The sequence below is a fragment of the Petromyzon marinus genome, chromosome 25, assembly GCF_048934315.1.
Source record: "Petromyzon marinus isolate PM22_M1 ecotype Great Lakes invasive population chromosome 25, UKy_Petmar_22M1.pri1.0, whole genome shotgun sequence".
NCBI lineage: Eukaryota > Metazoa > Chordata > Hyperoartia > Petromyzontiformes > Petromyzontidae > Petromyzon > Petromyzon marinus.
Window position 1 is genome coordinate 2,572,755 of NC_133691.1, and position 14,611 is coordinate 2,587,365.

Below are 14,611 nucleotides of genomic sequence, written 5' to 3' on the forward strand. Positions count from 1 at the left end.
CATCAGTAGTTAAGTTTGTTGAAAATTTTCAATGTTCGATTTCTGAGAGCGCCACCTCTGTCCGATGCCCCGTTCGCTAAAAAAACATTGTACAAAATGCAACACTTATGGACCACAGCCCAGGTGCCACTTTTGCGCTTCGAATTGTAATATTAATTCCGATTCTTCTTTGGAACAGCCGATGTAGATACAGAGCAACAACTACAATTTCATCATGCAGGTGGTCAATTACGTTGTCGTTTTTACATCAATTTTATTTCTTAATGGACTGTTTACAGAACCTTAATATACCACGAATCACTAATGTATCCCGAGAACTTAACACATGAACACAATACTGTTTCGAGTCGGCAGGCGCAGTGTGAAATTCTGTATATACAATACGTGTATAACTGGTGCGACACACAGTGGCCTTGCTACTCTGGCCGATTAACCATAACAAGGCACAAGACTAATGGCCCATTGAATTAGGTCAAACGTCTAAGCCAGTAGTTTAGGACAATCCCGTAAATTGGTGTTCTTCATCTGCCATTGCCACTTCTGAAATTGGGACATTAGTACTCTTTTCCCGAGTATACACTTTGACAGCTTAATGGAGATGCTGGTTATTTTGCAACGTGTGCTTTTACGAGGTAGCTCCTGGGGAGCCGAGTCTGGAATTCTCTTCCATCTAAACTCTGTGTAGTTGAGGAGACTCAGCCCTTGTTCAAGTTAAGACTTAGTCGTTTTCATGTTCATGTACATATTTTTTTATTTTATATGTTACGCTTTGTCTTTCCTGTAAAAGGTCTGGAGATGCGGTTGCGTTTATATGCTCTGAAAATTGTAAATTATGTGGTAAAAATTATGTAAGAGCATGCGATTTGTATAGAATTTGTGTGTAATTTTCCAAAAATGTGTATTATTTTAATGACTATTTTGCTTGACTTAAAAAGCGTATATTGTTAAGCTACTAAATATATTCAGGATAACAGTACCAATGTCATAATCGGTATCAGGTGGTACTAAGGTAAAGGCGTACCATTATTTTGCACATGCCCAGATATTTCACCCTCACCATGCATACACACTTAATGTATTTTTTTATTACCCCATCTACGTATGTATTCCTATTTGTAAATAAATACTGTATTATCAATACATGTCACCTTTAACCGATATACAGAATATAATTCGTAAAGGCCACTCACTCATTATTAAATGTCTTCCTTTGGATATGTTGCTCTGACACATGTTCATACGTCTAACACTGTGCACAGCATTTACTGACAAATGCAGACCCTACATTGCACTGTACTATGTAAGTCACAATGAGCATCAAGACTTGCAGGACCACTTAAATTTAAGCTGACAATGGTACAATCTCTTACCATCAAGGCTGGCAAGTTAAAATTATCTGACACATTCTACACAGTATATAAAATACATGGCCTACAATACGTAGGCTACCTTGTGTTTATATAACACTCACAGTTAACAGGACAAGACAAATACTTGAAGCAGATCATAATACAGTATATATAACACGTTATATGAAGCTTTGAACGTTTTTCGTGTACAACATGTGATTTTATACGAATCACAGTGGTAACTTACCAGGTGCAAACCAGCACCTTTCAAGACATCGTCTTACAATATCTCAAGCCTCATCATCATGTTTGCGTGCACACAAACACTTGCCCTAGAGTCACCGAAGGTCTGATACGTTATGGGACGAGATTCACACCTTGACAAAACGGCCAAACACATCGTCTGGGCGATTTACTCCATTACTGCCAGAGCAGATTTTGGTACTTTTTTTCTCTCGAAACATACAATAATGAACATTTGAACCTTATGGCCGGACCCCGGGGTCCCATAAGCCCCCGGCTCTCGCGTAAACATTATATTATAATGTAAACAAATACTTTGCTCTTTTTCACCAATGGGTTTGAAGGATGGTGGTAAGTGTTGTCTTGTTAAACTATGCCTTTAAAGCTGAAAACTACTTACCTGCAGTACCTCGATTTAAATACACTATCGAAAAAATAATTTACACCCCTCTGTCAATCATCGTGTTTCTCAGTGTGGATTTGTGAACACACTTTCTAAACAGTACATGAAATAGTACGCGTTTTCAATGCGCTGTTTATATTGTAACAAGCGTTTATACCGATGTTACTCTACAGAGTAGTGGGTCGCCGCTCCTCTTATCCGCATTGATACGAGCGGTATGTGGGGACTATGGCTTAACCCGCAAAAAAAACTATCTGCACAAATGTATACGGACAAGAGAAGTATTATCAAACAGGAGGAATTAACGGTGCAACGCATCTCATCTGTTAAATATCTGCAGGTAATAGGATTGTCATCGCTTGATCCTGGCTGCAGACATTGGTAGGTCACAAATAATAATGAAGATAAGAGAGCAGTTTCACTGTATTATGCATACCGTTATGACAAATACAGGACTTAAGTCGTGTAGGCAGTTTGAGCAGCTTTGGACTTGTTATGATCCTGCCCATATCCGAGCATGGAGTGCATTCGCTTGTTCAGCTCTTCTGCGCATTCGTCCTCACCGCTGCGCTTGGACACGACACGACAACAGAACGATTCGCGCCAGGTGGGTCGCGGCGTTTATGTGCACGGTGGGACGGAGTCGCCACAAATACATTTATGAATTACGATTTTGACTTCCGATTATTCGGGGCCCCGGGGTCCCGCCATACGGTTCATCTGTCAAAATGTGAATCTGGCCCATAGATTTTGATGAACAGCAAGCACGGTCGAATGACTCACACACGGTCCGTTGACAATTCTGCAGTTTTGATTACAAAATACATCTCATGTTTCACTTGATTGATTGATTGGCTGATAGCCATCGGCGTGCCATAGCTCCAGTTCAGACAGCCAGTGAGCGCCTCCTTGGGTTCTGTAATTACAGGTGACATGAGCAGGTGATCCTTGAATCAAGTGGAGTCATATTAAAGCGGAGGTGATGTCTCATGCACCAGTGAGTGCTGGGCTGTCACCGAACATTGGATGGCTGCACACATTTCTCGGCCGGAAAGTCTGCGGTGGAGCTTTAATGCCCACGTGAACTGTAGCCATCGCACGCCACCTCCTATTACGCGCGGTCGGGGCAACTATCCAAACGACGCTGACAAAGTGTCACCGGTGCTGACGGCCGCTACGTGCGGCGGCTTTGCATCTTGCTCTCTGGCTTTCCCTCTCAGGCTCAGCTACGGGACAACTGCAACAAGTGTATCGAGAGGGTGTGTGACGTGTGATCTCCACGCTTCACCCCGCTTTCGGCCTGCGTGCGTTCGAAAGTGTCCCCGCTCCTATTTGTCTCCTCGCTGTTGGGAAGAGAAAGGGACGGATTTACTCCCACGGTCTTGAACGGCTGGAGACACACGGGCACGTGGTAACGATTTTTGAGTGCCCCTTGGGGACAGGTATGTACGTGTGTATGTTGAGCTTCTTTCGCACCGTACGTAGCCAACCGTGCTAATCGGAGGTTCAGGGGAAGGACAACAAACTAAACACACAAAAAGCAGTTCCATTGAGGGTCCGTGTTAAATAGCTACGTATGCGTAGCCCCATTAAGGCTGTTCATTGTGGGGGGCACAGCATTCCGTACAAAATGTTGGGAGCCTGGTGGTGGTGGTGATGGTGGGGAGCCACCTCCATTGTCCCCCCGTATTCCCACGCCCATGTCGACAAAGTTGTCCTACATATATTGTGGAGTATTCATGGACACTTTTGTGATGGTGCTGTGCGAGGAACGCTGCCGTACAAGTGGGGTCTTTGTGCACAAGTAAAAAAAAAGCCTCCCAACTTGTGAATCTGTTTAAGAGCCACTGCAGTCATCATGTCATACACGAGTACCTCATGACATAGCAGTGTAGCGGCGATACCGTTTTGCCTATGCTCACTTAAAATTCATCAAGGGGCATAATACGCATATGAATTAACGATCCATAAACAAATACATACATTAGTTCATTTATACTCCTGTTGAGAAAGTGTTGACGTGTCAACAAGAACTCTGCAGTATTCATAAGCACGTTAAGAAATATATACAGAGGACATAAACTTCGAATTTCCACCAGACGCCAGCAAACCAACACCAGTGCGGGCAGTGAGTGTATGACGTGTGGGTTTATATATCGAGAGAGAGGTGTGAGGTTATTGGCTCAGGGACAGTAAAGGTCTGCTCATGTCGACATTAACTGAATATTTACATTATCTCAATGCCCATTCTGTGTATTACTCTCCCATTCAATCTGGTCTCGTTGTAGGTGAAGGGAGTGCACGTGTACGTGCGCCTGCGGTTTGCGGGGCACGGATCTCACGCGTGCGCTACATGAGCCGACTCGGGCTACTTGATTAGTGAAAGAACGAGGACGGAACGCGTGGAGCCCTAGCACGTGCTGGTGGTGCCCTAGTACAGGATGGTGGTGCCCTAGTACGTGCTGGTGGTGCCCTAGCACGTGCTGGTGGTGCCCTAGTACAGGCTGGTGGTGCCCTAGCACGTGCTGGTGGTGCCCTAGTACAGGCTGGTGGTTCCCTAGTACGTGCTGGTGGTGCCCTAGCACGTGCTGGTGGTGCCCTAGCACGTGCTGGTGGTGCCCTAGCACGTGCTGGTGGTGCCCTAGCACGTGCTGGTGGTGCCCTAGTACAGGATGGTGGTGCCCTAGTACGGGCTGGTGGTGCCCTAGCACGTGCTGGTAGTGCCCTAGCACGTGCTGGTGGTGCCCTAGCACGTGCTGGTGGTGCCCTAGCACAGGATGGTGGTGCCCTAGTACGGACAGGTGGTGCCCTAGCACGTGCTGGTGGTGCCCTAGCACGTGCCTAGCATGTGCTGGTGGTGCCCTAGCACGTGCTGGTGGTGCCCTAGCACGTGCTGGTGGTGCCCTAGCACGTGCTGGTGGTGCCCTAGTACAGGATGGTGGTGCCCTAGTACGGGCTGGTGGTGCCCTAGCACGTGCTGGTAGTGCCCTAGCACGTGCTGGTGGTGCCCTAGCACGTGCTGGTGGTGCCCTAGTACAGGATGGTGGTGCCCTAGTACGGACAGGTGGTGCCCTAGCACGTGCTGGTGGTGCCCTAGCACGTGCCTAGCATGTGCTGGTGGTGCCCTAGCACGTGCTGGTGGTGCCCTAGCACGTGCTGGTGGTGCCCTAGCACGGGCTGGTGGTGCCCTAGTACAGGATGGTGGTGCCCTAGTACGGGCTGGTGGTGCCCTAGCACGTACTGGTAGTGCCCTAGCACGTGCTGGTGGTGCCCTAGCACGTGCTGGTGGTGCCCTAGTACAGGATTGTGGTGCCCTAGTACGGGCAGGTGGTGCCCTAGCACGTGCTGGTGGTGCCCTAGCACGTGCCTAGCACGTGCTGGTGGTGCCCTAGCACGTGCTGGTGGTGCCCTAGCACGTGCTGGTGGTGCCCTAGCACGTGCTGGTGGTGCCCTAGCACGTGCTGGTGGTGCCCTAGTACGGGCTGGTGGTGCACGTGTGCGTGGAGGAGAAATTCTCGAGCCGGATCCGCGTGCTCTTGGCCTTTAGCGAGGAGCTCACTGGCAGCTGACAGCTGAAGACCTGGCGGTAGGCCTTGCGGAAGTTCTCCGAGAGGAACGCGTAGATGATGGGATTGGCGCAGGAATTCCCGTACGAGAGGCAGTGGGACACGATGCGGAACGCGAAGGAGGCGCTTGTCAGCGGGAAGGAGCCGTAGAGGACCCACATGTGAATGACGTGGTGAGGCAGCCACGATATGCAGAACACGGCCACCACCACCAGCACCGTCTGCGCCGTCTGTGTAGCGAGAACAAGCAGCGGAGGCAGCAGTAGCGACGGTCAGAGGCAATGGTTAGCGACAGCGGCGGCAGCAGTAGCAATGGCCATATCAGTCGTAGCAGCAACAGCAGAAGCAGCAGCAGCGGCAGGAGCGGGAATGCGGGATTACATCCCTATCACTGAGACTGATTTCACACCGCAGGTCATACAAGTCTTGACGTTTACATTAACTATTTATGCCAACCAATATTGATTATGTAGGACCACGAGCCATAGTTTGATATAGCAGGCAGCCGAGATCACAATTTAAATGTAGCGAAAAGGTCAATTTCAGAAGTGTGGTAATATCACTGCATGAGGTTGCTTGGAAAGTTACGGTTACACACTAAATAATAAAAAGATTAAGAATGCCCCTCATTAAACCAGCAAGGCCTTACTGAGTAACAAGACTTGTTTGCATTGGAATGTTTGGCCAATTACTTCAATGAGTGTTTGGAACGTATTTATCTCAGGACGAGATAGAGCCGAGTAGAACAGCCACAGGCTTCCAAGCTTGCCATTGTGAGTTCAACTCCTGGTCAGGGTTGGCAGTCATTCAGCCCTCCATGGTCAGTGAATGAGCAACACGTGGTGAAAATCACCAGCTCCTGCCCTGTGGAGATTATCTTCCCCATCACAGAGATGTATAATTGACAATTCACCAGCTTCCGTTTGAGCAGAGATACATCTTGGATTTGCATTGTTAGAATATTTGCCTACAATAAATTGCTTAAGAGCCAATGCATAAGAATGTGTGAGAGAACCGTGGCTGATGTGATATTAAAAATAAACTGTCACATTTTCACACAAAGCTAATTTAACATGTAGAACTATGTGAGGCTGCGTGACGAATGCATTTTCTTTATAGAGCACATAGACATGAGAATGAAATTGCAATTAAGTTTAGTCTTTCAAAGGGCAGTCATAAAGTTTGACTCAGACGTTAAGCGCCTACCTCACGAATAGCATACAACTGTATGTAAAATAAATATATAATTGGATAGACGCAGCCATATGACCAAATCACCTGATTTCTCAGGGTCTCAAAAGATAAGGAAGGTTGAGCCTTGGTCAGTACTTGGATGGGAAGCCACTTGGACTTGCCAGGTGGCGTAGACATGGAACTGTCAGGTGACCAGGAGATAGCAGTGTTGAGTGTCACCCCGCTTGTATGTGCGGTCCAGACACTCCAGTTTCCTCCCACGTGAAGGGCAAATACCCATCAATGGAGTTGGGCAAACATCCCAATGTATGACTCTCAAACTCAGTGATACTTTCCTTCGTAAATAATTGACATGATGATTGCGATACTTTGTGTGCCTCCCAGATCTACGACCTACAGGAACAACTTTGCAGGTTAACTGAGCATTTCTGTGATGTATTGGGGAAAGGGAAACCCCTCAGCTCCGATAACATCATGGGGCAAGGTGGGGATGACCCTGCTGGGGCTGCTATGCCTCAAATATTGGAAGAAGTAGCCACCCCCTGTGAGTGGCTGGTTGAGGTGCCATCTGTTGAGGAAGTATGAAGGGTGATCCAGAGTCTGAGACCAGGAAAATCACCGGGCAGAGATGATATCTCCCAAGCAAACTTCTGAGGGAGGATGGCGTTTGTCTGCAGAAAAAACACTGGACGGGTTCCGCGGGATTATAAGGACACCCTAGTGGGCTCCCTCTTAAGAAGGGGAACCGTACTGATTGTAACAACTACCGGGGCATCTCCCTCCTCAGTGTGCCAGTAAAGGTCCTTGCAACGATTGTTCAATATCGATTTTCCAGGCACGCTGAGGAGAGGCTTGTGGAGCCCCAATGTGGTTTCAAGCTGGGGGTGGCACTGCACAGACGCTATATTCTCTGTCCGTCTGATTCAGCAGAGGTGTAAAGAATTTCAACAGGACCGACATCTCTGCTCTATTAACCTATGATACCATCAATAGGCCACGTCTCTGGGGTGATTAGCAGGTTCGTGAAGGACTCTACTGGGCAGTTGGAGGCCTTCTCCCTCCAACAACAGCGGAGGGCAGAGCAGCGGACACTCTCGAGCAGAGCACCGGGCGGATAAAATGCAGCAAGTTGGCAGAGTGGGGAGCACAAGTGGTGCACCTGCCAGTCACCTCAGTCAGACAGCCCAGGGCGCATGAGTCTCTCCTGTGACCGTCTGCTAGAGAGCCTTCAACACTTCACGTGACCTCAAAGTGCACCTAGCGTGGCACAAGCACCGTGGTGACGTCACCACCACTTAGTTGCGAATTGCGGTTGTTGTTGTTGTTGCCTCCCCTCGATCGAAAGCCTCAAATGAGTGTCTCTTGCGGTGTCCATTACATCACCTATAGAGAGACGAAGGTGCCCAGGTGTAGTTTTGGCCACCCACCCTCTCGTGTGTCTCCATAGGTGCTCGCTGACAGCACTTGCCCCACAAAAGGTCTGTTAGAGGCTATACGGGGCATCTTTGTTGATTAGTTAGTGGTTGTCAAAAACGTGTTTTGTTTTATTTTGGCCGATGGGGTTACATTGAATGCGTGCACGTTACACATCCAACTTTTAAACACACGCACGCGTGCCGATGCAAAGTCCGTTTTCACGTGCACAGGTCACCTTTTTCTTCGAGCGCTGTGACTTCTTGGATATGTTGCGAACCTTCCTCTGCAGGTGTGTCAGCACCTGCGGCGGGAATAATGGTGAGGGGTGCGGTCGTCGATAAATGGGAAACCATTTCATTCACTGGTGTGTTCGTGCACAGGGCCCTCCGTAGTAGGGGCGTGCGGGGCCCACGGAAACTCACACTCTGCCCCCCCACCCCCACCCCACCCCCATGCCTTCAAACTAAACCGAAAGTCTTACATCTGGCACCGTAACGTCGAAGCGCAGTCCCCCCCCCCAAAGCGCGGGGCCCCGGGCAGTCGCCCCGATTCGCTGTAACCCCTCGGGGACGGCTCTGGTCATGCACAGTCTTGGCACAAGCAATAGCGACAATGACGCAGATTGTCTCAGAGTCAATACGGAGCGGTTGTTGATGGTTGCGCTTAAAGACAGGTGTTCATGGCGAACGCGGTTAGTTTGTATTAATATAGATGTATTCATTCGTGATTGTGCATCGCGACCAATGCAGTCCTGTCTCAATGGAGTCATTTCCTTTAATTTGTGGTTATTCAACGCGGAATGCTCACATGGACACTGATTCTAATATAATGCACCGGCTGATCGTGTATACATTATGCAAGCATGCACGTAGGACATGTGCATTCATTATTTTTTTTGTATCAATCCACTGCTGGACGAGGAACATCCCCACGCCTGTGCAGGCCGTGAGGCATTATCTTGACCATACTTCACCACGCCGGTGGTGAATGTAAGCACGCTATGCGGCTCAATGGGTTTTAATGCACTGCCCTCTGTTGCCCCCGACGAAGGCACGCAAGGCGGATGGACAATACGAGCACTCTACAGCCACGAAAGCCTGCTTAGCTTCCGAGATGTCACAATGCCGGGCACATCGTAGGCACTCTGCTGTGTATGTGCACATTAAGATGAAGCTGCAAATGCATTTTTTTCTCTCTCTAGATTTCACCTTAATAAAGGACGAATAACAAATGAAACTGAACACACCCGTCACTTACACTGTCTCTACAGGATAACAATATCAAAGGTGGCGATTCGGGCACGGGCCCTTCTCTTTAGTAACATTTCCCTCGGTAAAGAGCCTCATAATCTCGACGAGCTTCTTATCTGTGTTGAACAAAGACGTTCAAAAATGCCATAAATATTCACGCGCGTGCGGGCACGTGTGTGTGTGTACACACATGCCCGTGCGTTAAGGTGCAATTAAATTCGTGTGTTTTTTTCCATGCTCCAAATTTAAGCTACCAATGGCCCTCTCAGTGGATTATTTCCCAGCAGTGCAATTAAAAGCCACCGCATACACGAAAGTACTTCTAAATTAATCCAATTACGGACTTTAATAAACTAAAGACTGCACACGCCTCCGCCTTAATGAACTTCACGTGCAATCAATCCACGGGAATCGCTCCCACAAGGCTTTTGTGAGCACTTTGTTGGGTAATTTGGACGGATAATTTGCTTTTTCTCCCCTTTAATGTCAAGGAGCGCATGTTTTTCCTGTTGGAGTGCTCAACACAAGCCCACACAAAAGGTCAATTAAAGACGAAAAAAATATATACGGAAGGAAGACGACAAATCCATAGACGTCAGTCGTCAAACTTTTCCGCTTTTGCTAATGACGCCTTACCTGTGTGTGTGCGCGCCCGTGTGTTTTAAGGGTGCATTGTGAGTGAGCCCAGCGTGTTTCAGAAAGTAAATTTAGCCTACTAATGCTGACAGGAAGCGCGTTATCACCCCTTTGTTCAGATAGGGAGTGATGTATTAATGATTGTATCAATCGCCAAGGTGATTTACAAACACCACGGGTGGTGTTGTCAGAGATAGCGTAAAGCGGTGATCTCGGATAGGTTTTACGGCATTTCGGTTCATGTCAGCTATTCGATTCTTGCGTATGGCAATATGTTCAGGAGCTGATTGCCAAAGTTGATCTCTGATTGCCATGCCGCTGCTATGCAGCCTACGAAATGCATTACGTCCATAATCTGCATAATTGTCTTGCGAAACCGAAGAATCGCTATGCAGCTATAAAGGGTAGTGAACGAGGAGTGACTGAAGCGATATCACGTACGATTGACCTAGAGTACTGCGATTGTTTGATTTGGGTATATGGCAGCATTTCACGATGGCCAACTCTTGCGAACAACACCACAGGTTCTTTAATTTTCACACAAAAGTTTTTTTATGCTGAAATAATCGCTCTGCATCCGGGATCGAACCCACCCACCCACCCACCCCCTCCCCCCTCCCCCCTCCCCCCTCCCCCCTCCTTAGGCTGAGCAGCGAGCGCGAAGAACACGAACCCAGCAATCAGTCGAAGCCACAACATTCATACACAATATAAACTATCTACTTCCATATATCGATATAAGCTATACAAATATGTATATGCGTATCTCTACTCCCCCCACTTCGGGCGCGCGACTCACGCTGATGTAGCAGCAGGAGATGAGCAGCAGAGGCAGCAGGTAGCCGAAGATGAAGATTCCCGTGATGTAGGCTCGCCTCTTGGACGCCTCCGCCTCCCAGCAGAAGAACTGGCCCGGGTGCGAGTAGTTTACTCCGTCCACCAGCATCCGGTTTTGGGCGCAGGGGATCGCGGCCACCACGGACAGCGCCCAGATCACGGCCACGCCGGCGAGCGCGTTCCGCGTGGTTCTCAGCACGGGCGACCGGTGCGAGTGGACCACGGCGATGTAGCGCTCCACCGACATCGCGGCCAGCGTGAAGATGCTCACGAGCATGAAGACGGTGACGAAGTAGTGCACGGCCTTGCAGAGGAAGGCGCCAAACACCCACGTGGGGAGCACGTAGATTGTCGACTGGAAGGGCACGCACACCATCAGGAAGGTGAGGTCGGCCACGCTCAGGTTGAGGATGAACGTGTTGGTCGTGTTGCGCTGCACCCGCCGCGACTTTCGGCACAGCAGCACCACCAGCACCAGGGTGTTGCCCAGCACGCCCAGCAGAAAGATGACGCCGAAGACCGCCGGCACGATGATTCCGGTCGGGTCCATTCCTTCGTCGTCGCCGCTTTCCTGCTGCTGCTCCTGGTGGTGGTGGTGATGCCCCGGCCCGAGCGAGCCGGTGACATTGCCATCGCCGTCCGCGCTTGAGTTGGTGACATTTCCTCGCGCGTTCTCCATCGTTCTCGCGAACGAACGCAAATGAGAGCGAGCGAGAGAGCGAGCAGCGAGGAGTACACGACGTCGAGGAGGAGAGGGGACAGGGAATGAACAACGCCACTGTGCGTCCTATATCTGCGCGCAACCGTCGTTGAATCCCGCTCCGCTATCACGCGCCGGTCTTCAAAAAAAGGCGCATTTTCGGTCGTGCGCTCAGCGCATTCTCTCGAGGAGAGCACGCCGGATGATGAAGCATCTACTCCGATTTGCTGTGAGGGGGGGGGGTCAAGCGGTGTTCACGCGTGTGCTCGCGGGCTGCTTGCTCACTGGCGGTGGTAACACGCGGTCGCGGCGCCCTATGAGCAGCAGCTGCTGCTGCTGCCGCTGCTGCTGCTGTACGGTCACGTACGAGAGACTGAGACTCGCCCGCTCGAAAGTCGCCACCGCTACTGATCGATGCAGCGGAGAGCAGAGACGAGCGGACGGGAGTGCGTCACGCGAGAGCGCGCAAACACCGACCTCTCTATCCTTTCCCTCTCCCCTCCTCGTCGCTCTACCCTCGCTATCGCGCTCTCTCACTCTCTCACTCTGTGTGTGTGTTCACGGCAGCCCCTGCCTGACACCTGTGCGCTGCGATGAAGCGAGGATTTTTTCTCGCTACGAGCGCTGGCGCGCGTTCCCAGAAGCCCTGCGGGAGCAGAGGCGGCGGCGTGGCGCTCCGCGGACAAGTTGCGAGGAAGGAGGAGGAGAAGAGCGCATCGGAATATCTCGTGCCGAGCGCGCCGAGCCGACAAGTGGCTTCGTGCGCGTGCGTGAGTGACAACTATAAAGAGATGGACTGCCTGGGACAGGATGGAGGGGGTGCGTGGAGGGAGCGAATCAGAGAGGGGGGGAGGGGGCGGGATACAATTAACGCGTGAAAAGGCGCCAGCGATCCAGGGAAGGAAAATGTGCCTGCACCAAGCACGTGTTTTGGTGATGCGCCTGTGCAGCCGACTCAATGGACAGTTGTGTCCGACCCTTGTCCAGTAACAGCTTGCCCGGTGACAGCTTGCCCGGTAACAGCTTGCCCGGTGACAGCTTGCCTGGTAACAGCTTGCCCGGTGACAGCTTGCCCGGTGACAGCTTGCCCGGTAACACCTTGCCCGGTAACAGTTTGCCCGGTGACAGCTTGCCCTGTAACAGCTTGCCCGGTAACAGTTTGCCCGGTAACACCTTGCCAGGTGACAGCTTGCCCGGTAACACCTTGCCCGGTAACACCTTGCCCGGTGACAGCTTGCCCGGTAACAGCGTGCCCGGTGACACCTTGCCCGGTGACAGCTTGCCCGGTAACAGCGTGCCCGGTAACACCTTGCCAGGTGACAGCTTGTCCGGTAACACCTTGCCCGGTAACAGTTTGCCCAGTAACAGCGTGCCCGGTAACAGCGTGCCCGGTAACAGCGTGCCCGGTAACACCTTGCCCGGTAACAGCGTGCCCGGTAACAGCGTGCCCGGTAACAGCTTGCCCGGTAACAGCTTGCCCGGTGACAGCTTGCCCGGTAACAGTTTTCCCGGTAACAGCTTGCCCGGTAACAGCGTGCCCGGTAACAGCTTGCCCAGTAACAGCGTGCCCGGTAACAGCTTGCCCCGTAACAGCGTGCCCGGTGACAGCTTGCCCGGTAACACCGTGCCCGGTAACAGCTTGCCCGGTAACAGCGTGCCCGGTGACAGCTTGCCCGGTAACAGCGTGCCTGGTAACAGCTTGCCCGGTAACAGCGTGCCCGGTGACAGCTTGCCCGGTGACAGCTTGCCCGGTAACAGCTTGCCCGGTGGCAGCTTGCCCGGTGACAGCTTGCCCGGTAACAGCTTGCCCGGTGACAGCTTGCCCGGTGACAGCGTGCCTGGTGACAGCTTGCCTGGTAACAGCTTGCCCGGTGACAGCATGCCCGATGATAGCTTGCCCGGTGACAGCTTGCCCGGTGACAGCTTGCCCGGTGACAGCGTGCCTGTGACAGCTTGCCTGGTAACAGCGTGCCTGGTGACAGCTTGCCCGGTAACAGCGTGCCTGGTGACAGCTTGCCCGGTGACAGCTTGCCCGGTAACAGCTTGCCTGGTAACAACTTGCCCGGTGACAGCGTGCCCGGTGACAGCTTGCCCGGTAACAGCTTGCCCGGTAACAGCTTGCCCGGTGATAGCTTGCCCGGTAACAGCACATCCCACACTCCCTGACCATAAGATGGCAGTGAAGCAATGGATTCTAATTATTATCATCATTCTTATTATCATTATTAGCATTATTAGCATTCTTATTATCATTATTATCATCATTCTTATCATTGTTATTATCATTATTATCATTGATATTATCATTATTATCATTATTGTCATTATTATTATCATACGTATTATTATCATTATTATCATAATTATCATTATTATTATCATTAGCATTCGCATTATTAACATCGGTATTATTATTATCATCATAAGTATTATCATTATTATAATTATAATCATTATCATTCTTATCATCATAATTATCATTATTATCATGATTATCATTATCATCATTATCAATATTATTATAATTATCATTATTACCATCCTTATTATCATTATTATTATCGTCATTATTAGCATTATTATCATCATTATTATCATTCTTATTATTATCATCATTATTATTATTCTTATTATTATCATTCTTATCATTCTTATTATCATTGTCATTATTATCATCATTATTATTATCATTCTTCTTATTATCAATATTATTATTGAATCTGTCTGTGTGGTGGTTCGAGGGCTATCCTCTCGCGATGCGCGGTGGGTGTTCCTCAGGATACCCAATTTCCCTCCCACACGAAGGCAAACTCTCATTCAAACGGAATTGGGCCAACATCCCAATGTAGCAAGACCCACCATGAAACAAATGCGTTTTCCTAAGGTAAATATTACCTTGCTCGACCAAATCAGAGACGTCGGTCACGTGAAAGACGTCGCATTATTCGATGGACAACTCACTAACGTTGCCCCACATGCACACACACACAACATAATTTCTGTACCACAGCTCTGGA

At 49.8% G+C, this 14,611-nt stretch overlaps 1 protein-coding gene across 3 annotated transcripts; it reads right to left on the bottom strand.

Annotated features, from left to right (window-relative positions):
- Nucleotides 1–233: 233 nt before the first annotated feature.
- Nucleotides 234–12,401, bottom strand: GALR1 (galanin receptor 1). 3 transcript variants are annotated; one of them, XM_032960725.2, is made up of 4 exons: nucleotides 10,857–12,401; nucleotides 8,407–8,472; nucleotides 5,555–5,791; nucleotides 234–3,338 (listed from the first exon to the last, which is right to left on the bottom strand). In XM_032960725.2, the coding sequence occupies exons 1-4, from the start codon at nucleotides 11,571–11,573 to the stop codon at nucleotides 3,324–3,326; spliced, it is 1,035 nt and encodes a 344-aa protein (XP_032816616.2). In that variant the 5' UTR covers nucleotides 11,574–12,401; the 3' UTR covers nucleotides 234–3,323. The 3 variants fall into 3 exon arrangements, with proteins under 3 accessions (XP_032816616.2, XP_032816617.2, XP_032816615.2); XM_032960726.2 differs by having other exon boundaries at nucleotides 5,721–5,791; nucleotides 10,857–12,400; XM_032960724.2 differs by having other exon boundaries at nucleotides 234–5,791; nucleotides 10,857–12,400.
- Between the last annotated feature and the right edge of the window lie 2,210 nt (nucleotides 12,402–14,611).